The following is a 23,058-nucleotide window of genomic DNA, read 5'->3' on the forward strand; positions in this document are numbered from 1 at the left end:
TTAAAGCCCATAAGAAATAAGATGTAGCAGAAGGTATTCCATTATTTCCTCTGTAACAGCACAATCCCACATCAGCCTTTAAATACAAAAGAACAGGCAAAGGGAGAATGGCAGTGGCTTTCGTCCGAACCCAAGTAAGGCAGTGAGTGGGGTGGCATCGGCTTTTCCTCCCGTCTGATGTGGGGGGAAAGTGTCCCGGGGGGACCCACAGGAATCCGGCCTGTTGGGTGTATCCAGCCCGGCAGAGCCACTCGCACCCCAGAAACTACATCAGAAACCTCGTCATCCTGCAAACTAGAAAGGAGGTGAAGTAGGTGATAACTCGCTGCGTTTAAAAAACCCAACGAGCCTGCCCATTGGGAAGGGTGCGGCTCACGGGCTGTCCCTCCGCAGAAACTCGGGGCTCCGGCCTGCATTCAGCTCCCTCTCCGCGAGGGCCTGTTTTCTCTTCTGGTCTGCACAGGTGAGAAAGGAGCAGAGGAGTCAGTGTCGGGAAATGAAGCTCCGTCCCTGCTCCCCGCCGCTTGGGGCACAGCCGCCTTCCCTCCGGCCGCTTGTCCCTGGGCCCTCTCCTGCCCGCTCTGAGCGCACCTCAGCTTCCCTGCGGGCCCTCTGCTCTAACGCGCACCGCGTCCCGGGGACTTGGAACCTGTGTCCGTGCTGTTCCCTGTCTGGGACCCGCCCCATCTCCCACTGCTTCCCCGGCTCTACACTTGCTCCTCTTGTCTGGAACCGATTCCTCCCGCTTTGGGCTGCGTCAGGAATCACCTCCTCCGGGAAACCCTCCCCAAGGCCAAGCAGGACGCGCCTGTCCTGTGTGGGCTGTTGGAGCCCTTAGCACGTTGGACACTAGGGTCGTTTGTGAGCTTGTCTCTCTTCACAGCCACATTGCGAGTTTCTTAGGAGCAGTACCTTGTCTATTTATCCTTGGCTGGCCAGCATTTTATCCATGGTTTAGTAAATACTATACGTTCAACAAATATTTGTGAACTGAATCAATGGGTTTTCACGAGTAGGGTCAGTAGGGCATAATTTTTAGAAGAGAATGTGACAACCACATAGGAAAAAATTTTGGAACAACTTTGCTTGAGGTAAAAGTCCTTTGTCAGAGACCACCTTTGAAACTTCATGCGCTCGGGTCACTTTTGTATTCTTTATGAAATAGGAATATCAATTCTCAGATCCTATCCAAGGCGGTCTAGTTACCAAGGATCAAAACACATTAGTATAAAATCGACTTTCTTGGCGTCCTAAATCATAGATCCTAAGGATAATATTATGTTGAAATGTCTCAATAGCTTCTAAATATTGATGTGCATGATGTCATATGATTCAAATAGTATGAGCTAAAGGAAGGAATGAGATTTCTAGATTGTCAGTGTACTTCTTGACAAAATATTTTATTGGTGTATAATCTCTTGACAATTATTTCCTGATCTTATTTCCCAAGGAAACGTTAGATTTAAGATGTTTATTCTGCAAAGGGAAGTTTGTGATATTTTATTTTCATTACAACTGTAACAAGTAGACACATTTATCTTTTGCAGCCAGGGAGTGAAAAGAGCCCTATATGTAGAAAGAAGCATAGTCCCCAAAATATGAAAATCGGGTGTCGGTGAACTTGAAGTTAGTGTGTAAGGCAAGCATAGAATCTACTGACTTCCTTTTCTTAAATGAAACTTAACATCCTTTCTGTATGAAACTCGGGCAGCCTGTGGACATTTCTACAACTGAAATGCTCCTCACTCTTGGAAGTCAAGCTATTTTTTAGAAGGATAGAAAAAAGCTAGTGCCTAAAAAGAAAACTAAGCATGGAGAAGGGATCATCACTAATGGGTGTATTAATTCATGGGTTTCTGATTCCTTCATTAAATACATTTTTAAAAAGTTATTTGATAAACAAGTAAAAGCAGATGGTTTATTGATATTTTAGAGAGGAATAAAAAAGTCTACTGAAATTAACAGATCATTGTTTCTTGGGATATTTAAAAAATTCACTGCCAGTAGTTTTATGATTCGTTGTGATAAAATACTGGAGCAGGAGTAGCCTACAGGACCTAACAGCATACCTCACGCTAGCAGGGTCAGAGGTGGTGTTGCCTGGTTTATTTTAAGAGCTGTGTAGTCTACCCAGCACAAAGTGGACCAGTCTGAGCTTGGCTGGGACTTTCTAATGGTAGCCCACAGAGCTCACTTGAAAAAGTAACAACAATGTAAACGACACCTTGGCTAATGGGCCTACCAATTTGATTTTTAAAATAAGAAATTTCTAATATATTTTAGCAAAGTTTGCTATTATGAAGGGAACTTGAAATATAGCATATTTGGAGACCTTAAAGCTGGATTTTTACTTCTTTCCAGGTTTTGTCTGTCTCTCTCTCTTCTCCCTCCCTCCCTTCTGTCCTACTGAAACCATATATTCTTCTCATGTTTCTTTATTAATGACAACAACAACAAAACAGTTCAGTTCTGGCCACAGTCCAGGCCAGGTTCTTAATTTAAATACCCTTTTCCTAAGAAGTACCTTGAAAAAAGATTCTTACTCTCTCACCTTCCTTTTTTGTTTCTGAATGATAGTCATCAATTTAAAATATAGATTTCAAAATCATACTAAAAACTGATACTATCCCATTCTCGCTTTTTTTAACGTCCTTCATTTTCATTCCCCATACTGCTGCTACTGCCAAATAAACTGATTATCTCCGTTTTTATCTTCTCTTTTATATTTTTAAGGCAGCCATTAAAATTGGCTTGCTCAGAGGCTGATAACTTGAGGCACAGAATAGTTTGAGTCAATTTATTGGTGGTTTTGATTACATATAGCAGTTTTGTAACCTGCCACGCATAATAGATCACTTTCTAACCTGACCCTGGCCATGGCCCATCTCAAAAAGTAACTAGCACGATTCCTGGTTGACACTTAGACTCATGTCTTCAAGTTTGGTCATCTGTAGGAAAGTTTGTAGAGGCATTTGTAATAAGGACATTTAATTAAGAGCTCATTTTGACTCAGGAATATTGTGTACAGCATTGATCCAGAGTGTAGCTAATAAATTCATGATGCTGCAAATTATAAGTGATTTGTTGTTAGTACATTGGCCCGTAAGAGTGAAACCTGCCTCAACAAGAATGTTGAAAGAGGCAAGGCAGTGCAACTTTCATCTCCACTGGGAGGGGACTAACTTGCCAAATCTGGACCATCAATCACAGTGAAAGCGTTCAAAACAAATCATACATCTTCCACAGTTCATTGTATTCATCAGCACTTTTGAAGTCAACAGTCCAAAGCAGTCCGTTTTGGCCAAGTTTTCAAGTCTGTGGTTTAGGCAGTATGCCTCAGCTGTCTTTTTTGAGCATGTGTTCTCAGGTAGTTGTACTCCACGGGCCAGTTTCAACCAAATCTGAAAGGACAGAAGGGCAGCCTTGTTTATAAGGAAGAACATTAGAGTATGTCTTCAAAATTGTTGTCTTAAAAACCAAAGCAGTGTCTAAAAAGTCTCTTAGAATCACTTAGAGCTTGCCTACGTGAACAGAAGGCCGAGTTTCTCGCTTATGTACGTGCTAGCGCTCATTCTGCCGGCCAGAAAGTACAGTTAAGTGTCACTTAAGTGTGTCTGTGAGTGTATGAAGTGTGTATACGTGGGGAGAGCAGGAAGGAGTGCTCAGATATGAAATAACGTAATTATTCACGGTCACCATTCTGATTGCCCTTTTAAAAATGTTTTATTTGGAAATAATTTCAAACTCAGTGGTAGGCTTCACGAGTAGTACAAAGGACATACGTATTCCCCCCCTTACTGACCCACTGTCGGCGTTCTGCCTCGAGTGCTTTATTACACTCTCTTTCTCTTTGTGTACACACGCACGCACACACATGCACACACACACTCACCTGAGAGAGAGCTGCACACGGCATGGCCCTTTCATCCTCAAATGAGCACCTCCCAAGAACAAGGACACTTTTCTATATCACCACAACACAGTCTCAAACGTCTGGTGGCCTTTGAATGTTTCAGCATGACTTCTTTAAAGCTTTTTACCTCGAATTCTAACCCAGATACTGACACTGCTAGAAGGAACAGCTCAGCTATCTTTTTTTTTAAAGGCATCTCACTAATATTTTAAAATTTGCAAACATATGTCAGTATATGGGAAATGACTAAATGCTGACTTTAGGGAATATAGATGATTTAATACCAATAAAATTTACCTTCATAAATCTTACCTGTTTCGGGATGCATCTTATAAATGGCATTATGGTTAGCTAGCCTTCATTGGGACAGACAGAACATTTTGTCTTTCTGTATTTTTGATCCTGTCTTTCCTTTTATAATCAGATAACCCTATATTTTGAAAGACTGAAGTAGTTTCTACTTAAGACAGTGTCCTTACCTTGCTACCTGACAGTACACAGTAGAGAGGTGCAGAGGGCACTGGCGGTGCTCAGTGGGTTGTGGGGAATCATCCCTTCACTGAAATAGTGCTACGTCTCTCCCAAAAGAGTTCTTATAACTATTTTTATTTCCTATCTTACTTTTTTAATGCAGGTTTAGACTGCTGTAAACAAATAGAACTGAGATTTATACTTCATACTCTACACACTTAATTTTGGTAATTAACATTTCTGACAGTTGCAATTTCCCCCAAAGGGAGCTAGAGCGTGCATGTCCTTCCCCACCCAGGCATATCCAACAATATGCCTATGTAGTAGGGGATCTAAGTGAGAAGAACAGTGCTTCAGAGAAACAGGGCGTGCAGTAAGAGCCTCGGTAGGAGGTGGGTGCGATGCTAGAGCAATTTATGAGAAACAGGTCATTTGATCCCTGTGGAGGACAGTGTAGATGCACAGTCCTGCAAAGTCATTCGGAGGCTGTGTATGAACACACAGAGGTGGGCCTCGGGTGTGTGCAAATAGTAAGTTTACTACCTTGGGCAAACTCTTCACTTATTCATGCAACAGATTTATGTTGAGGGGCACTACCAGGGATTTGGTAATAAATAAGAGGGCCATGTTCTGTAACCTCATGGGACTTACACATGAATTGTTCTGCTTTAAAATATTGTACATCTAGAGGTATTTGTGCTCCGACCTTATGACCATAGTATGTCATTCTGTAAAACTTCCAGACATGACTTGGATCCACAAGAATTTAGTTTTAAAGCTATTGGATTTGCCGGAAGAGAGAACATTGGCTTTAAATGCCAAATCATGGAAAGGAATAACTTTGAAAAGACCCTCCAGATTTTAATGATTTAACAAGAGCAGTGTGCTCAGAGACTATTGAGTCAGAAAAATGTGTGAACATCCATGTGCTCAAGTGTACAAGCGAGTGGTGGAGGGAGCTGGGAAAACCTCCCCAAATGACAGTGTTCTTCATGTCATGGAGACCACTTTTTGGTTCATCCCAATGGCTTCCAGACTGGAGTGACTTCTAAATCTGACTAGAAAGACAGATATCTGAAGCCTAGGGGAAGCTCCCGGGTTGTTCTTGTAGGGTTTTGTTTGGCATATTTTCTAGAAATCATTTTCAGATAGTTCTGGAAGCTCTAAACTAGCAATCTGTTACTACAAAACATCTTCAAATTACAGTAAGCTGGCAACCAGTCATCCAGTATCTAAATCACAGCCTGGCCTATGTGAACACACTCCTTCTTAACAAGACTAAGCTATCCAGTTTCCTCGATCAAGGGAAATTAGAGTTTTGTTATTGGTCTTTATATTAGTTGAGATTGTGTTTCACTGTGAATACAGAGATTTAAAATAGAAGTGGCTTAGAGAACATCAATGTTTATTCTCTGTCACGTTAAAATCTGAAAGTACACAGTCTAGAGCTAATGTGGCAACACTTCCATAAAGTCTTCAAGGACATATGCTCCTTCCATTTGGAAGCTATTAGATGCGCCCTTTATGTCTAAATTCAATTCATGGTCCAGTATGGCTGCCCCTGCTCCATCCATCAGCTTCATGTTCTAGCCAGTAGGGAAAGAATGAAGGACAGATGTAAGATATATGACAGATGTCTTTCAATGAAAGCTCTTGAAACCTCCACATAACACTTCTGTCAGCCCATTTATGAGAATGTAATTATGTGACAACACCTGGCTACACAGGAGTCTGGGAATTTTCTCTATTAATACAACTGATAAAGAAAAGCACCAATATTAGGGGATAGCTAGCAGCCTCTGCGACATTATTGCTTATTAATAATGTTGCATGTGTTTTAAATATTTAATGTCAGTCTTCCGCACTGTATTTGCAATGTCATTTATGGTATGATCTTTTAAGGTCTGGGCTTAGGAGTTGCAGTGTTCCGGAAAATTGCATTAGGTTCGCTAGGATATTTCACCTGCTCCGGGTAAGGACCTAAAGATTAAATGTGCTAGACTAATCACTAATTAATTTTAATGACATGTGGCAGTAGATTCCCTACCTCAGAGCTTGCACGTCTACCTGGAATTAGGGCAAGGAGAAACTAGTAGTACAAAGTAAAAGTAGTTTGTGTCCCTAACACTGTTCGACGCTCATCGTGTTCTTACCATCTCATTCCCTCATCTAAGTTTGAATCACAGGTACAATTTGAACTTACGGTGGAGAGTCCTGAAGTCTCACATGAGAATTACTCTGCTTGTTCTAACAAGATTGTGCCCCAGCAGGCATGCCAAAATTTGATAGCTACAAATAGGGAGATCTGAAAGGAGAGGGGGGAGGAGAGCATTTCTTTTAACTCTGCTGCAGTGTCTTGGATTAAGGTAGACCATGGTTACCATTTTGCTGACAGGAGGCAGACATGTCACAAAACAGAATGAACAATCACAGAGCTGATTTAATTCCCAGTGGGGCTTATGGGAGCACCAAAACATGATGTACCAAATGATCCTAAAAGTATGAGGTAATCTAATTTGTTCCATCATTACGAGAAATTAAAGCCAAGCACAATTACATCCCAGTAGTGAAAAGAACCCATTAAAGTGCCATTGTTATTGACTGAATAAAGTGAGCTTTCTGATTACCTTGGCTAGCCACATTTTAATTTTTGTCTGTCCATTTATTCCAAAACACATTAGGGGGCTTTAACTGATTTTGACAAAATAAGCTACATTGTTAAGGTGCAGTTTAACCTGAGAAGCTTAATTACTAGATTAGAGTTTTCAAACAGGCACATCTTCTACGTTTCAGCAAATTTGGGGATGTAATTATTAGGGAGTCTTTGTTTTCCAGTGTTCATTAAAGGCCTAAGATGCCAGGAAAGACTTAAAGAACTGAATTTTGTTGTTATTCCACCAAGAGTCTCTCCAAAGAGAGCTGTCTGTTCTTTTTAGGAGTGGGCCCAAAGCTCCAGCATGCAGTGATTGAGAGAGGTGCCTCCCAGAGGAAAGCCTGGGCAGGGGAGAGTACCCAGATGTCCAAGGGAGGTGGAGTTGGGCAGCTAAATGTGTGATGAACTCTCCCATAGTGGAGTGTCCATGTGATTTAGCATCCAAACCAGGCAGTTTTGAGAATGGAAGGCAATGCTATTCATAATGACATTGGGATAACAAACATAAACTCAGTAAATTCCAAACCCTAAGAAACAGATACCTAAGTAAACAAATGCAATAAGGTTTTTAGGTACCCAGAGAATAAATGGTTCTGTAGGACACTAAGAGAAGAAAAAAATGGAGACAAGGGTCACTCTGCCAGGGCTTTCTCTCCCCAGCACAAAAGTCATTCTAATCACGATATCTCAGACTGTGAGGTTTACAAGCCCCTAAACTGTGTTAATATTCCTCTAAGTCTAGTTATTGATTCTCAGATGCGTTAGTAGCTCTGGAAACATTACAGAAAGGCAGCCTTAATACACGGACTGCTCTATGCTTGTTCAGTTCATTCAACCAACGTTTAGTGGATATCTGGAATGTGACAGGCGCAGGGTTTAGGACCAGAGATTAAAAAAAAAATTTGATGTGGTTGTAACCCTGGAGAAATTCAGTCTAGTAGTAAACAAATCGTTGTGATAGATTGTTTAGTGATTTAATTACTTGAAGAGTTAACTTCAGATTTGGCTGCCATGCATCAAACATGATATTTGCAAGTATCTATCTTAAGCAGGAATGCCTGCCGGGCGGTAACCTGGATTTTCCAAGTCCCCTACTAATGCTAGACACCATGGCAAAATAAACAGGGTGAGCAGGCTGTTTTAGTGAGGTGTGTGCAATTCAGAGGTTCTTGTCCAGACTGCTGATTTATTTCTTTTTCCACCTGGACAGCCCTTTCCTACCATCTGAGCTGTTATGGCCAAATCAACAGAGACAGGCTACAGAGATTCCGGATGTCTGGGTTAAAAGGTTTGCTTGTTTAATTAGATAAATAATTTGAGAGCACTTTCCAGGATTACTGTTCCTAGTCACATTGATAAAGCCTAGAAAGCCCCAGCCAGCCAGTGCGTAACAGAAGCAGAGAGAAGAGTGAATCAGCAGAGTGAGATGGGAATAATTCAGAAAACACTGAGGCATGCTCTGCGGGCCGGCACACACAATCCATCATCATCGTTCTGTGGACACTTACTAGTTTGCAAGCACTGCCATACATGCATAATCCCGTTTAATCTTCAAAATCACCCTATGATGTAGGTCTTGCTCCCCATTTTACAAGTTAGAGAGCAAGCTTAGACAAGTCAGAGTATATGAGGGTCTCCCATAGTCAGTGGCAAAGCTCAGGTTTGGAAACTGGGACTACCTTACTCCAAAATGATTCTCTTGAATTTTCAACCTTTGTAAAGACTTTGGCCCAGAATAACCCAGTACATAAACCACTCAGGGATTAAGAGGTGCAGGGACCCTCAGTCCTTGTTTCTAAGTAAAGGGATTGGGGCCAGGTTCAAAGCTGGGGTAGAGGCCTAACTCAGAACAGACACCTTCCTCCAGAATCCAACCAGTTTAAATTCAGGTGCCAGCCTCAGCCTCAGGGATAATTATGTTAGCAATGTTTACTTGCCCTGATGAATTCATTTCTAAAGTTTCTTTGTCCCACCACGAGCAGGACCCTGGGGCCAGAGGGCCCAGCTCCTAGGGAGAAGAAGTAGGCAGAGGGAACAGCGAGTGGGAAATTCAAGCTGCAGAATGTCATCAAGTTCTCAAAGGGCTGGGGGTAACCTGGCACTATAGGAGGTGCTCATTTTAGCGGGTTTCCGCACCCACTTACCTGGCAGCCCCACTTTTCCTCCTCTGCCTCCCACAGTTGCCTTTTTTTATTGTCCTTTGTGAGTAAACATGATCTTCTCTCATCGGCTTCCCTTGGTTGGTTTTCTACACTTTCAAAGACTCGCGCCACCTCTTCCCTCCTTCCCCCGTGGTGGTAGCTCTCTGCCCCCTTTTCTCTCTCACTCCGAGGCTTCCCCTGTAGAGAACGTGGAGTGTTGAAGGAAAAAAAATGTTTGGTGCCTAGTGTGCCTGACGCCTCATGCCAGGAGCTGATTCTTGCCCCATCTGGGCCACCACCAGACCCACTCTTCCCGATGTTCTCACGTTCCCTTAATTCCAGCCAAGTTTGCAAACTCTGGTCATGAGTAACCAGGTGGAGGAGACCACGGACAGCCTCTCCTGGAAGCCTGGCTGGACCCTCGCAGCTTTCCTGACCCGCACACGTGAATTGCTTTCGAAATCACTGGATTGTTCATTTGTTGACCAGAACCTCTAGATTGTGGGCTCCCTGAAGCCAGAGATCTTCTGAATTCAGCTGTTAAACTGAGCACCTCTTATAGTGCCAGATTACCCCCCAGAAGGTATTGAACAAATACTTATTTGGTAGTTAATTGAACCAGAGTTTAAGTTGACAAGGATGAATCATGTAACAGTGTCTAGTTTCCTAACTTTGTCTGTGGAAAGGACTCACCCCCTGGTAAAAAACCAAAACAGACAAAATATGTGGATTCCCTCCAACTCCAGAACCCATCGCCCTTAATCCCCTCCTGAGTGCCCCCCTCTGTAATCTCAGGATCATCCGTTCCAGACTTTCCTGCTGCCCCTAAGGACAGCTTGTCATCTGCTTCTACTCAGAGCTTCCTTTGAAGGAGAATTTGCATAAAGGAAGTAACCTGTGGAAAGCAGGAATAGAATAGATGGGAAGAAAGAGGGAAGGAAGGACTGGATGAGCAAGTGACAAGACTAAATATGCAGAGATGAGACTCTGAGGAGACTTCCAGAGGAGAGGTGGGGGTGCGTAGGTGGGGTCGGCCACCAGGGATGGTGAGGAGAGATGGGTGCAGTAAGTTAGACTTTAGAGGGGCTCTTGGAAGTCTAACTGAAGTTTGGATGCAAACCAATAGGCATTAAAAGTCCAGAATATGGCGTGGCTGGTGTGGCTCAGTGGTTGAGCGAGGGTCAACCTATGAACCAGGAGGTCATGGTTGACTCACCCTGGTTGTGGGCTCAATCCCCAGTGAGGGGCATGCAGGAGGCTGTCGAACAGTGACTCTCACTCTCATCATTGATGTTTCTGTCTGCCTGCCTCTCCCTTCCTCTCTCTGATATCAATAAAAAATATTTTTAAAAATCCAGAACATGGTCTTGCATGAGGAGAGAGATTAGTATACAAGAGGTTCTTTGGGAACATAAGTTATGTAGGAGACACTGAAAGAGAGAAAGACCCCTAAAAATAAACAGCTAGAATTTCCAGTAATTTTTTGGTAAGAGTTTAAGAGCTGGGAAGGAAAATGAGGGCCAAATGGAAAATTCTGTTTTTTCTTGTTCGTTTGCCAATGGAAGGGTTAGGATGTATGGCAGTCTTTGGGAAACAGTGCTCCTATTCGGTTGGGTCATTAGTAATTGTTAGGTCATTGGAGTCAGATATTTTTGGTCAGGCCAAGTTCCTCACAGGACATTTCATAGGGGTCCAGTTGGTCCATGGACAGCTGAGATCATTTGGCCAAGGCCATTCCTGAGTAACCGTTGGAACCAGGAAAGGAATCTCTGTCTTTTGACGCCAAATCGAATAGTCTTTCAGTGACACCACATTAGCATTCCGGATTCCAGAAACACTTAATTTCTCTACCTTGAATTTACAAGGCCCTTAAGGGCTGTCTAAAACACTGCTCTCAGGAAGATTTCTGTCACTTGTGCTAAGGACATAAACTGTTTTGTTTGGTCCTTAAAATATTTAACTCTTTTTTAATTAGTTGCCAAAATTTTAAAAACATAAATTTTGCATTCAAATATCAAAATGTGGCAATTCTTTTGAAAAATCTGAAGATCTGGAAACGGTTGGCCAGCATTGCTGCATGTGCCCTCTCAAGTCCCACCCACTGACTGCCCCAGCAGCCCCCCACCAACCCCATCGTTCATTCACATGGTCTGGCTCTTACAAGCACTTCTGTGGGTGACCCCGGCTTTATGTGTTCAACTGGTAGCCTCTAGCGCCCTGAAGAAACTCACACGTTTGAAGAAATGATTTATAAGACATCTGCATATTAAACAGCTCATACCTTAGAGATCTCTGTGTTCCACTTACTTCACCCTTGCAGTAGGAAACTAGGACAGTTTTTATTATAAAGTGGGAGGAAGAGAGAAGAGGGAAACAGAATAACTTTTATTAAGCTAGGTGATTCCTTACCTAGTGTTTTCAAATTTATTGGTAGATTGCAAAATCAATTTAGTGGGTCATAATCAAGACTTTTAAATTAAATAGAACAGAAAACATCAGAGTGAGTCATACATGGTAAGGGTAAATATTATTTCATGTAAGTTCGATTTCAATTCTGTATTTGTATATGTTGGATCAAATATACATGTGTATACATATATATGTTTATATGGTTTCTGTTATATAGAGATTTCCTTTATATTGCATATATAGTTCTTTCTATTTATTTCACTTAAATTTAAATGCATGATTTGTTAAACAGACTATAAACAATTTTTGCCATGACTATTGTATAAAATGTAATAATGACTATATATATAATATACTATTATAATACAATATATAATTTATTCCCCCTACCTTTTTAAATAAATACAGGTCTCAAAACATTCCTGTACATATTTTTTATATTAGGAGTCAGTACCCACACTTCTTCAGAAAGGAGTACAATTAACAATAGTATTTATTATACCTTCCTTTAAACAAGTATGCTTGTCATAATACAAAATATATTTCTTACTATGGCTCACAGTCAAAACAGTTTGAAAGCCACTGCTTCATCTCATTTAATCTTCCCCCCAAACTCTATGGGTGCTGTCTGGGCCTTCAGAAGAAAATGGCAGGCTCCACAGGAGTTGAAGTCCCCCATAATTTTTGCTTGTTGGAAGATGTCAAAAAATGCAAAAAAAAAGGAATGGTCTGGTTAGCTGAGGCCTTGATGCTGAAGAAGAAAGGACATTTTCAAGGTGGGCAGCCACGATTACTAGGTCAGCAAGGACAAGTTATGAGAAAACAAAATAGACCAAAATTGGAACGGAGACCCAAATATCCAGAAGCCTCTCCATCAGTCAGATTTGCAACAAAAATTTATATGGAAAAAAAATTCCAGTGAAATAGTGAATACTCTAAGCATAGTAGTGTTTGCAAAATGACAAAATTTATAAAACTTAAAAGTTGTACTTCAAGAGTTAAGATGTAATGCTGTTTAAGAGTTAAAGACATACATAATGGCACCAGAAGGACATATTATTACAACAGTTAACTTTAGGGGATCTCAGATTTAAGTAAAAAAACCTTCTACTCATATTAATATCTAATGATCTCAATGTAAAATATTCACATCTTAAATAATTCTAGCTAGTAAATAAGCCCTGGAGATTTATAAATATATATATAAAATATGTACGGCCATTATGTGTTCAGACAATGGGAAGAAAAATGCTATGCAATTATTTTCTCTTATCAAGAAGCTGTAATTTAAACATAAACCTGGAATACTCAAAATAAAGTTTGGGGTTACAAGATCAAGACATGGCAAGAAGTGTCCAGATTTCTGTGGATAATATGTTTTCAAAAGCTAATCTTAAGAATGAAATAAAGCATGAATGGCATGCTTTATGCATCTTGGTTATAAAACAACTGCAGTTGAAATTGCTTAAAGTAGAAGGTACAATGAATACTGTTGCTGTGTTAATTTTCAGAGAGATACAGGTGCTGACTACTAATAGCATCACAAATATGTACAGAATTGTTTTGATAGCTTTGTGCTCCCTGGGGAAAAGCACTATTCAATTTGCAGTCATAACTGCTTTGCCCAGACATCATCTGAAGACTGACACATCCACCCTTATGTGGGCTGTCGCTTAAAACACTGGTGACATTACTCCAGAGCCAGGCTAGGAAAATTTCTCCATAGCCGACCCCGGTGCGGTGCTGCCCAGGGCCCAGATACAAGCGCGGGTCTGAGCAGGGGAAGGCTGGCATTGCATGAGACCAAGGACTCTGGGCAACTGATCATTTGCTCCAAACTGGACGAGTCCAGGTTCCAAGAGCAAAGAGGCATCACAAGTCCTACCTTACGTTTTGCTAGACACAAATGTAGCTTCTGAGAAGTGTGCAATTTTATGTAAGTAAATAAATGCACCCTAGCCCCCCTGCCAAAAAAAAGAGAGATGTGGAGGAGAGAAATGGCTGTTAAAATCAGCTGTTATGTATTACATGTAACAGACTTGATAAATATTTATAATTTTTACAAGTCATGCATTTAAGTAGAAATGAAACCAACCAAAATGAAATAGGCATGTGGATATGTGATTTTTAAATTAAAGTAATCTCAAAATTCAAATAAAATATGGAGAATAGCCTGGAGGTAGGGCAGTCTTCTGCGGGATGTATTTTTAGCCCTGTTTGCAAAAGAGAAAACTCAGGTATAGAGAAGTTAAGTAATTCACCCGAATTTGCCACATGGTTGCTAAGTTGCAGAGCCAGCATTTGAGCCTCGATCTCTGTTCCCAATGTCATGCTCTTTCTATTGCTCATAACTGTCCTAACAGGCCACTCAGATGGATACCCTGCTTATCACTTGCTGTGCATCTGCACTACTGCAGTGGATTCTTTATCTCCCTCCTTGTCTCCTCTTTTCTCCTCCTTAGCTACCAGGGCACTTATCCAGTTCCCACCACATCCATTAGCTCAAGGCCACACATTTAAGTTCAACTGTATTTCCCCTCTCCTCCCTTCAAGGAGTCTACTCCATCCAGGCTATTTACCGCCCACAGATGTAACCCTTATCCAGGCTCCAGACATTTCTTCCACCTGAAAAGAATGCCAGCTGACTCCCTCCTCCCACAGCCATTCAATTCACAGACTTTGTCGTCAAAGACGCACATCCAGGTTCACCTTCTTCCTGGAACCCTGTACACTTAACTACAGTCCGTCCGCCCCCTCCGTCTGGACTACAATAGCACTCCCAAGCTGAGTGATTTCTGTGCCACCCCACACTGTCTCTAGGCAGCAGCTGGTCATGTGTCTGATTTTCTCAGCAGGATGCTGTAAGTTCCTTCCCAGGTCCAGGCCACTGAATCTTTCATGTTCTTGCATTTCAAAGCAACCAGAACATCAGAGAGTCTCAATAAATATGTATGGAGTTTTTGACTCCTCTCTTTCTGGGGAAAAGAAAAAGAGAGGAAGGAATGGGAGGAGGCAGATTACTCTCTGACCATTCTCGACAGTGCATGAAGGCCCGAGAAGGGGAGATAAGATGTCCTTGGTGGGTATTTTGAATATATGGGAACTTACTGAACTCAAGTATTGTGTCTATGTTTTTGGACTCACCTGACATGCTTTCAGAGATGATAGTTGTATTAAAAAACCTTCAATGTCAAATAAATTTAGATAATACATATAAAATGACATTAAACGGGTCTCACTGCTGCAGGACTTCTAGATTTTGGTAGGTTCATATCCATTACAAATCACTGCCTAGAGCCTACATAGTCCACATTTCCCAAACTTGTTTGACCACAGAGTTCTTTTGGTAAGGAGAATCTTGTAGGAGTAATGTTCATATGAACACTCTTTGAGCTATGTTGGAATGATCCTCCCAGCACACTCATAGTAAGTGGTGCTCTTCCATTAACCAACAACATATCTTGTACATATTTTTTATACATAGTGACTTTGCATGCTTATTGTGGCCTTGAGAAGACTATTCTAGACCTTAGATTTTTCGCTCATATTCAGTCCAGAACTGGTTGATGTTTGAGGGGTGATGGTGATGATAGGAAAATTGTAATTGGTTTAGGACTGAGAACCTGTAAGAGAGGAAGGAACCTGTCACGTACTGAATGCCTGAAGGTTAACTTAAACAACCTTGTAAGGTGTTCTCCAACTGGCATTGACATGTTTGCCCTCCATCTCAAATGTCAGCTCCCACTCTCCACCTAGTTAGCTCTTCAGTTCATCCTTGGAGACTCAAGGCTAACATTTCCTTCTTTCAGAAAACTGTCCCAGATCTCTCCCAGGCCATGGTAGGTGACATTTTCCCTGTCCCCTTTCTCTACCTTGAGCTTACCTATACCTACTGCCTGGCTTTAGTGGACAAGTTACACACATGCTGTTCCATAACTGTCTTCCTCATTGGACTACGAACTACTTGAAATAGCCCAAAGTTATTTCCTTCCCTTTTGCGTCCTCAACACCTAGCACATAGCAGGTGTTCAATAAAAGAAGATCATCATAACCAGCAGAATGGAAGGAAACTTTTGAGAGTAGGCAAGCGCTTTCAGCCACTTTGCTCACTGCTAAATCTCCATCGTTTAGTACAGGCAGTTCCTGGAAAAGAATCTATTAGGTGAGCAATGCAACGTTATTTAACTCCTGGTCTCTCACTTAAACTAAAATAATCTACAAGGTACATTTTATTCTTCTCAATCCACAAACAGGAAATTAAGGCTTAAGAAAGATTAGGTGATGTTCCAGGAATTACGGCGTGTGTGTAGTGTAATAGAGATGGGAACCTCCTTGTGCTCCTCCAGTTTCAGGCAAGGGGTAATGCTGCTTATAGTTGAGCACAGGTCACACAGAGTCTCCAGCCCACCTTGTCTGATTAAACTTGCCTCAAATCCCAAATCCCTGGACAAAAGCTCTCCCTTCTCTTACACAGAGTCCCACGAGCTTCCTCCTCTTTCTTTGCTGTTTCTCTTCAGTGTCAACTCAGCCTGACATTTCAGTTGGGGTCAATCTGGCCTCCAAACTCAGTCCCTTCACTGGGTTAAAACAAAACAAAGAAAATCTCTTTGTCTCAGCATTTTATGCCTTCAGTAACTTTATTAAAGATTAGAGGGAGAAGGTGATTTATAGGGTGGAATGACCCTGAAGACCAAGTTGACTCCTTACACACACACACACACACACACTCCCAAAGCAACCAGCATATTCTTGCCCTCACCTGTGTAGTAGAGATCACAGATTAGTTCCACCCAAACCAGGGCTCCTTAAAGTCTCACCTTCTAAATAAGTAGCCTTATCAAAAATTTTCTTGCAGGCAGGCTCTCCCTGAAAGAAATTCTGGTGAAAACAGTTATGGTGAATACAGTATGATTAAAATTTCAGTGACCAGAAGATTGTAGTTTTTAAGAGCAAGAAGCCTATTCCCTCACAAGTGACATTGGGAAGTCCTTTTCTATCTATGCCTGGCATAGCTTTGTGAACATATGCCTATGCAGAGCTTTAATTCTGAGAGAGTGTTAGATAAGAATAATCACCAGAGAAGCAACTGTTGTATAAATTATTAATTTTATTCTTCCAATAATATGGCCAAAGATAATGGCCTCACTGACTTCAGCCTTGCCTCCTTCAATACCATTTATTACAGAGCCCTAGAATTTTCCATCTAAATAAGATCAGATCCCATATCACACAGTACTCTGAACCACTCAGTGGTTCCTACTCTTGAAGGTTCAGTCCAAAGCCCCTACCTGCAGATGGTTGACAAGACTTCCATGGCCAGCGTCTGTGGATTTCTGCAGCCTCTTTCCCCCTGAGCAAGGCCCTGCTCATGGTAGTTCCTTTCTCCACATACACATGCACACATATCTTACTGAATATAGGCCCATATGTTTGCTCATATTGTTTTCCCTTAAAAATCCTCCTTACCCCCTCTTATCTACTGTTTCAGGCTCTGCCTCTGTCCCAGCCTGGCTTAAATAGCTCTCTTTCGCTTTCCCACAGCCCGTGTTATTTTATTCCAGAATGCTGTCTAGTATAGTACACTGACATTCACTCCACACTGGACACCAGGGTTTCCTAGGGTAGGAGACACGTTCTTTTAATCATCTTGTTTTTACAGTCTCTGTTAAGTACATGACACATAGTTAGTGCTAAATAAACTACTGAAGCTACTAGAAGTTGACTTGCTGATGGTGCTAGAAGTCACTGAAACCCAATCTTGCATTTGTTTCATTTTAAAGTTCTACTAGAGCCTTAGGCAAAGCACTAGGAAAAAATCATAGATTGTTAGAAGATAAAAGGAAAAAACTCACAAAATGATGCACGTCTTCCCTTTGGAGGATTTTTGAAGTACTAAGTGAGATTTTATGTATTTCATAAGATTTTAAAGTATTTCGCAACAAGAACTTTGATGCCAGAAATACACTTGGACATGAGAGCAACTTGCCACTGGCAAGCTCTGCTTAAACCTGTTACATGTACACATTGAAAGTGAATCCAGCTCCTTCATGTATTTCCCATCAGATAAAGTGCATGGAGGGGGGGAAATGTCAGCAAAAGTTAGAACCAACCGGCACAAATCTTTTACTGTGGCGAACTCAGGGAGTGACTAACTGGAAGCAATACGTGGTGACATAGAAATCATTTCTCTCCAGCTCTGCCTACTTCAGATACCATCGACTCCATCCTTAGGAGCAAAGAAGACATTTGTGCGGGAATTAGGAGAGGAGAAGCTGGAATTGGTCAGGAAGATATATAAGCATTTGCTCTTAGGAGCTGTTTAGTGAAGTGGTGTTTGTTCATTTTTAATTTTAAGAAAAACCTAAATCAGCTGTTATAGTTTATATTTATTTTTTAATTAAGTGTAAGCAAATGGTGTTCATAGTAAGTGATTTTGGGGGTCCCGTTCTCTTCATTTATACCAATAGGCCCATCTAAATATTATGACAAACTTACACAGATCTTTAGTCATTCAAGAGTTGGCAAAGAAGCCAACATCCACAGTTACACATCATGTAGAGTGGATCCTTTTACCTCAATGGTCAACATTGCTTAAGTTGTGGGTAAAAGTAATTGCTAAACATTTCACAAGAAAACGACCTCAACCCCTAGCTAACTGCTGTGGCTCTGAGGCGATTACTTTTTTCCTTTGGAAAGGAAAGCTGCTGCTTCAGCATCTTCTCCTTGGAGCCCCTGGCACCATTTCAGGCCATGTGTCAGGGGAACCCTTGATCGCATCACAATGACGGAAGCCAAGTGCTGGCCTGCAAGAATTGAGAACTGTTTGTTCACAGAAGATCCTGAGTAGAACCAAGGATGTTACATAGTTCAAGGGTGCCCTAAAGAAAACCATTGCTGCTGTCAGAGGGGACTTCCAAAGGCTCCAGTTATTTCACAGTCGTCGTTCCATAGCGCTCTCCTAGCTTCTATGAAATTTCACCAACAGTTGTTGATTGGGAGTTTTTCTCCCTGTAATTCCTTGATTTAGCAAGATTTTGGACAGTTAAATAGAAGAGTTTTCATACATTTTCAGGGAGTGCCACAGTGAATACTACTCTCTAGGGAGAAAGGTATATTATTAATGAATACAGTTTGTGTTTTTGGTAAAATCCAAAATTAAACGAGCTCACTGTTTGTGTCCTGCTGTCGATGACATTTAGGTGTGTTGTTTGGTGTGGTGGTTCAATTTCCTGTAAGATAGTTGGCAACTTCACATTGTGGCTTTTTAGTAGGGATAAAAAAAGGTCACTCACTCAATTTCTTAGAACATTTGGGGTTAAAATTCCTAAAAGTTAAGCTTTAATAATGACCCTGAAAAACTGTGGTTAGCCATATTGCCTATAAACCTAAGAATCTGGAAAAAATAGTATTAGCTCTACGCTAATATCAACAATAATTCTTTATTTGAGCCACAATTTTATAGAACAAACTGTTCTTTACTGTTATTAGTGTAATTATTTTCTTACTTATTGGTAAGTAGATGTGATCTGTTCTTTTTTTTTTTTCATTCTCCAGATTTATATGGTACATGCAGAAGATGTTAGAACATAAAATACATCTATTACGACATTATGATGGCACCAAATGTTGATTGTCAAAATAGCTTATCTATGATTTGGACATAAAGTAGATCTTCTGAAATAAGTTGTCCCTATTGTCCCCATACTCCCTTCTTCAGAGCAAGTCCTGTATTTAAGTGCATACTGTTTTCAAGCATTGGAACTTTGCTGAATTACATTTCTGTTACTATTAAAAAATAAACAGTGAAATATAACATGTGGTGCCATATCCTGTTAGGCCCAAGGCCTGTATTTTTGAAAAGCTTTGAGAAGTTGGTGAAGATGGGAGGGGATTACTTACAGGGGAGCTCAGACTTTGGAAGAATTGGAGTGCAGGGGAGAGAAACATGGAAAGCCAAGCCTTAGCGGAACGGAGAGGGAATTCTGGCTTCCCATGTAACCAGTGACTGGAACGATGACAGGGGGAAAAAATCTTTGACACAGTGGTTTCGCATCTTTAATCCGTTCGCTGTGCTAACGATGGACAGATTACCCAAAACAAGTCAATTTATTCTTAAAATATCCTACATCCCTGTTTTATACAATAGAGAGATGAAAAAAAAGCAAAAACAAAACCATATAGCCCTGGGTGGGTGGTTCAGGTCGTTGGAGCATCATCTCATACACCAAAAGGTTGCGGGTTCAATTCTCAGTCAGGGCACAAGCCTAAATTTCAGGTTCGATCCCCAGTCAGGCACATATGGGAGGCAACCAATTGATGTTTCTCACATCAGCGTTTCTCCCCCCTTCACCCCTTCCTCTCACTCTAAAATCAATGGGAACATATCCTCAGGTAGGGATGAAAAGTAAACAGAAACCTACAATAGATGTACCACCATCACAACCAGGTACTGCTGTGCTTGCATATGGAAGATATTAAGTACAGTGAAGATGTGTTATGGTCATCGGCTTAATTATTGTTTGTGATCTTAAGGGTATGGGATTACAAGGGACTTTGCATCTTTGTGTAATGTTTCAATTTTTATAACAAGCCTGTTATATTTTTGTATTCTTATAATCGGGGCAAGGCTATACAGATAAAATATTTTATACTTACTATTTAAAATTATCTTTAAGGTTGTTCCTTTTGTTAGGGATAAAGCTCCAGCCTTACACTTTATAACTCACCCGGCAAGGTTGAGGCAGCTGTTTGTTCACCTCAAGTATATATTTACAGAGACTGGCTGGTGTAACGGGGGGGAAACACAGTTGAGTAAAAGGCCAATTTTAACCTAGAGCTCTCAAAAGTGCATTGCAGCAGCTCAAGAATCCTTGATGACAATGAGCCACGTGGTACATGTAACAAACACTTTGAGAGTTATCCGTAACTTCTACAAATGTTATGGGAAAACCTACCTGGAAAATCCCAGGAGCCCGCGATTCCGTCGGCGAAGTTGTTTGTTGTGCAGCTGATGGGTTACAGAGCCCAGATTTCCCAGGCAGAGCTTCTTCCCCTCTAATGCCTGTAGATTCCAAGGCAAAGAAAAGCCATCTCACCAACCTCATGGACGCTTTTCGGTGTGTTGTGTTCTTTCTAATTGAAAATAACGATGTTTTGTAAGGTGGGCTCTTGAGGGTGCGGGTTACTTTTCCGCTTGGAGAAGCTGGCTCGCCCGCAAGCTGGCGCAGCGCAGCCCCGCGGTGGTGCGTGCGGGGAGCGCGGGTCCCCGTCACCGCCGTAAGCGGAGCCGGCCTCGTGCATGGCCTCCCCTTTCTCACGTTCATCGCTCGCCCTGCGCGCGCCAGCAGACGCGCCCTGCCAGGCTCTCCTGGGCATCGCAAGGGCACCCTGGTCTGATGTGCATTCCCACGGGCGACAGGAGCCCGCATGCGGGACGTGGGTAAACTGCCCCTGCTGCGTGGCGCGCTCACGTGTCTAGTGCTTTAAGGTAACTCAGACAATTCCGAGCGTGAAATTGCAGCGCGGTGCCCACCCCAGGACTTCCGAAGCGGTCCTGCCCGCAGCGCTGCGTGCCTCTGTCCGCCCCAAAACTGAGCGCCCGGGACTCAGCAGGGCTGGGCACCGAAAAGGCCTGGTCTCCACAGACCGGCGTTCACGCCCCCAACCGCTCTGTCCGCCTGGAGGGAGGCACATCCTAAGCCCTCAGAGACCGGGGCTCCGAAGCCCTAAAGCCCAAACGCTCAGAAACGGTTGCGCGGGTCCTAAGTAACCCTGTTCGTGCAGCCCGTCGGGCTATCCCGCGAAACCTCCCAGGAAGCTGCGGGTGGTGGAGAAGACGAGGCGGTGGCAACCGGGGCGCCCGGGGAGGGGCGGCGGCTCCCCGGCGCTCGGGGGCCCGCGGGGCAGGTGCGCGGCCGCGCGCGTGCGCGCCAGGTCCCGCCTGAGCCCCGCGGCCGGCGCGACCCCGGGCGGCGGGCGGGCGGCGGGCGCTCCACGCCGGGTTTTCCGCCGCTCCCCTCGCACAGACCCACCGCAGCCCCACAGTCGCTCGCGCCCGCGCCCCCTCTCCCCTCCCCTCCCCCCTCCCCCCGGCTCGGCTTCAAAGCGAGCGGCGCGGGGCTGCTCAGGGTGATGCCACGGCCAGGCGGCGGGGCTGCCGGGACGCAGGCTGCGGGGAAGGGCGCGGCGGGGGCCCCGGGCGCGCTCGGGCCATTCGGAACCCGTCAGTGAGGGGGCCGAGAGGGGCGTGAGGGGGAGCGTTCCCGGAAAGCCGCGGCGATGGAGCGGCGCTGCGCCCGCCGCCCGAGGAGTTGAGAAAGAAAACAGGAAGCGCGGTGGCCGCGCACCCGCCGCGGCTGATTCATTCGCTTTGAGCCGAGGCTCCGCAGGCGGGGCGGGCGCGGAGCCGCGGCTCGGGGCTGGCCGCCGGGGCGACCGGGCGGCGGACCAGACGCTCCCTCCGCGGGGCGGGCTCCGGGCGCACGCGCCACCCCCTTCGTCATCCTCCGGCCCTGGGACTCCGGCCCGCCGCCCGTCTCGGAGCCGCGCCGTGCTTTCATTGTGTGTGTCTCCGCGTAAAAGTTGGCTCGCCGCACTCCGCGCGCCCTCCCCGGACGCCGAGCTGAGACGCCAAGCTGGAGAGCCCGTGCTCGCCCGCGGCCGGCTGCCCCGCTCGCAGAGCCCCGGCCCCCCTCGCGGTGCCCGGCTCGGCAATATGAAGGAGCAGCCCTCATGTGCGGGCACCGGGCGTCCGAGCATGGCGGGGTACGGCAGGATGGCCCCCTTTGACCTCGCCGGCAGCCCCGTGAAGCGCCTGAGAACTGAGTCCCCCTTTCCCTATCTCTTCGCAGAGGAGGCCTACCAGAAACTGGCCAGCGAGACCCTGGAGGAGCTGGACTGGTGTCTGGACCAGCTAGAGACCCTGCAGACCAGGCACTCCGTCAGTGAGATGGCCTCCAACAAGGTAAGCCCCTGCCCTGCTCGCACCGAGCCCGCGCTGGCGAAGCCCCCGGCCCCGCGGGCCTGGGGAATGCACACGGAGGCTTGTTACACTTACCGCATGCTGGCGGTTCGGCTCCCTCCGAGGGAGGTGCCTGATTCCGTGCCTTCCCTCTCTCCCATTCACTCCAGATAAATTTAACATTTTGCAAGAGTAGCTTTGACATAGTTTGATTGCAGTACCACCAGCACACAGTGCGTGGGTTTTTTATTCGGGGTGGGGGGAGGGCTGGATGGGGAGACCGGTGACAGTTTGCCCTTGCAGCGGAAACCCAGCCCATGGGCATTACATGTTTAAGGGTATTCTTGGGATTCCCAGTTGGAAATAAGAGTTGCTAGAGGTCAATGGAATCTCTTGGATGTCACCACCTACCTCACTCAAACTGAACTTGGAACCTTAGCACTCATTTATCTGGTTGTCAGGGCACCCTGTAAAAACTGAGCCTTTATGCCCACTTGGCCATACCTGTGCA

The 23,058-nt window shown here is 43.9% G+C and overlaps 1 protein-coding gene and 1 long non-coding RNA gene across 6 annotated transcripts in view; one reads left to right on the forward strand and one right to left on the reverse strand.

Moving 5' to 3' along the window:
* The window catches only part of PDE4D (phosphodiesterase 4D), a 1,110,805-nt gene that overhangs the window by 1,043,924 nt on the left and 43,823 nt on the right, over window positions 1–23,058 (forward strand). For all 4 annotated transcript variants that reach the window (XM_081131077.1, XM_081131078.1, XM_081131080.1 and 1 more), the window contains one exon: window positions 22,438–22,550. In XM_081131077.1, the coding sequence (XP_080987203.1) occupies window positions 22,438–22,550 (113 nt within the window). The remainder of the gene's footprint in view (window positions 1–22,437; window positions 22,551–23,058) is intronic.
* On the reverse strand, window positions 1,371–22,902 carry LOC308554173. 2 transcript variants are annotated; one of them, XR_013998355.1, is made up of 3 exons: window positions 22,644–22,902; window positions 20,542–20,648; window positions 1,371–3,401 (listed from the first exon to the last, which is right to left on the reverse strand). It is a non-coding gene; the product is annotated as an uncharacterized lncRNA (long non-coding RNA). The 2 variants fall into 2 exon arrangements; XR_013998356.1 differs by having other exon boundaries at window positions 1,375–3,401; window positions 22,449–22,651.

The sequence above is a fragment of the Miniopterus schreibersii genome (genome assembly GCF_964146895.1).
Source record: "Miniopterus schreibersii genome assembly, chromosome: 3".
Classification (NCBI taxonomy): domain Eukaryota; kingdom Metazoa; phylum Chordata; class Mammalia; order Chiroptera; family Miniopteridae; genus Miniopterus; species Miniopterus schreibersii.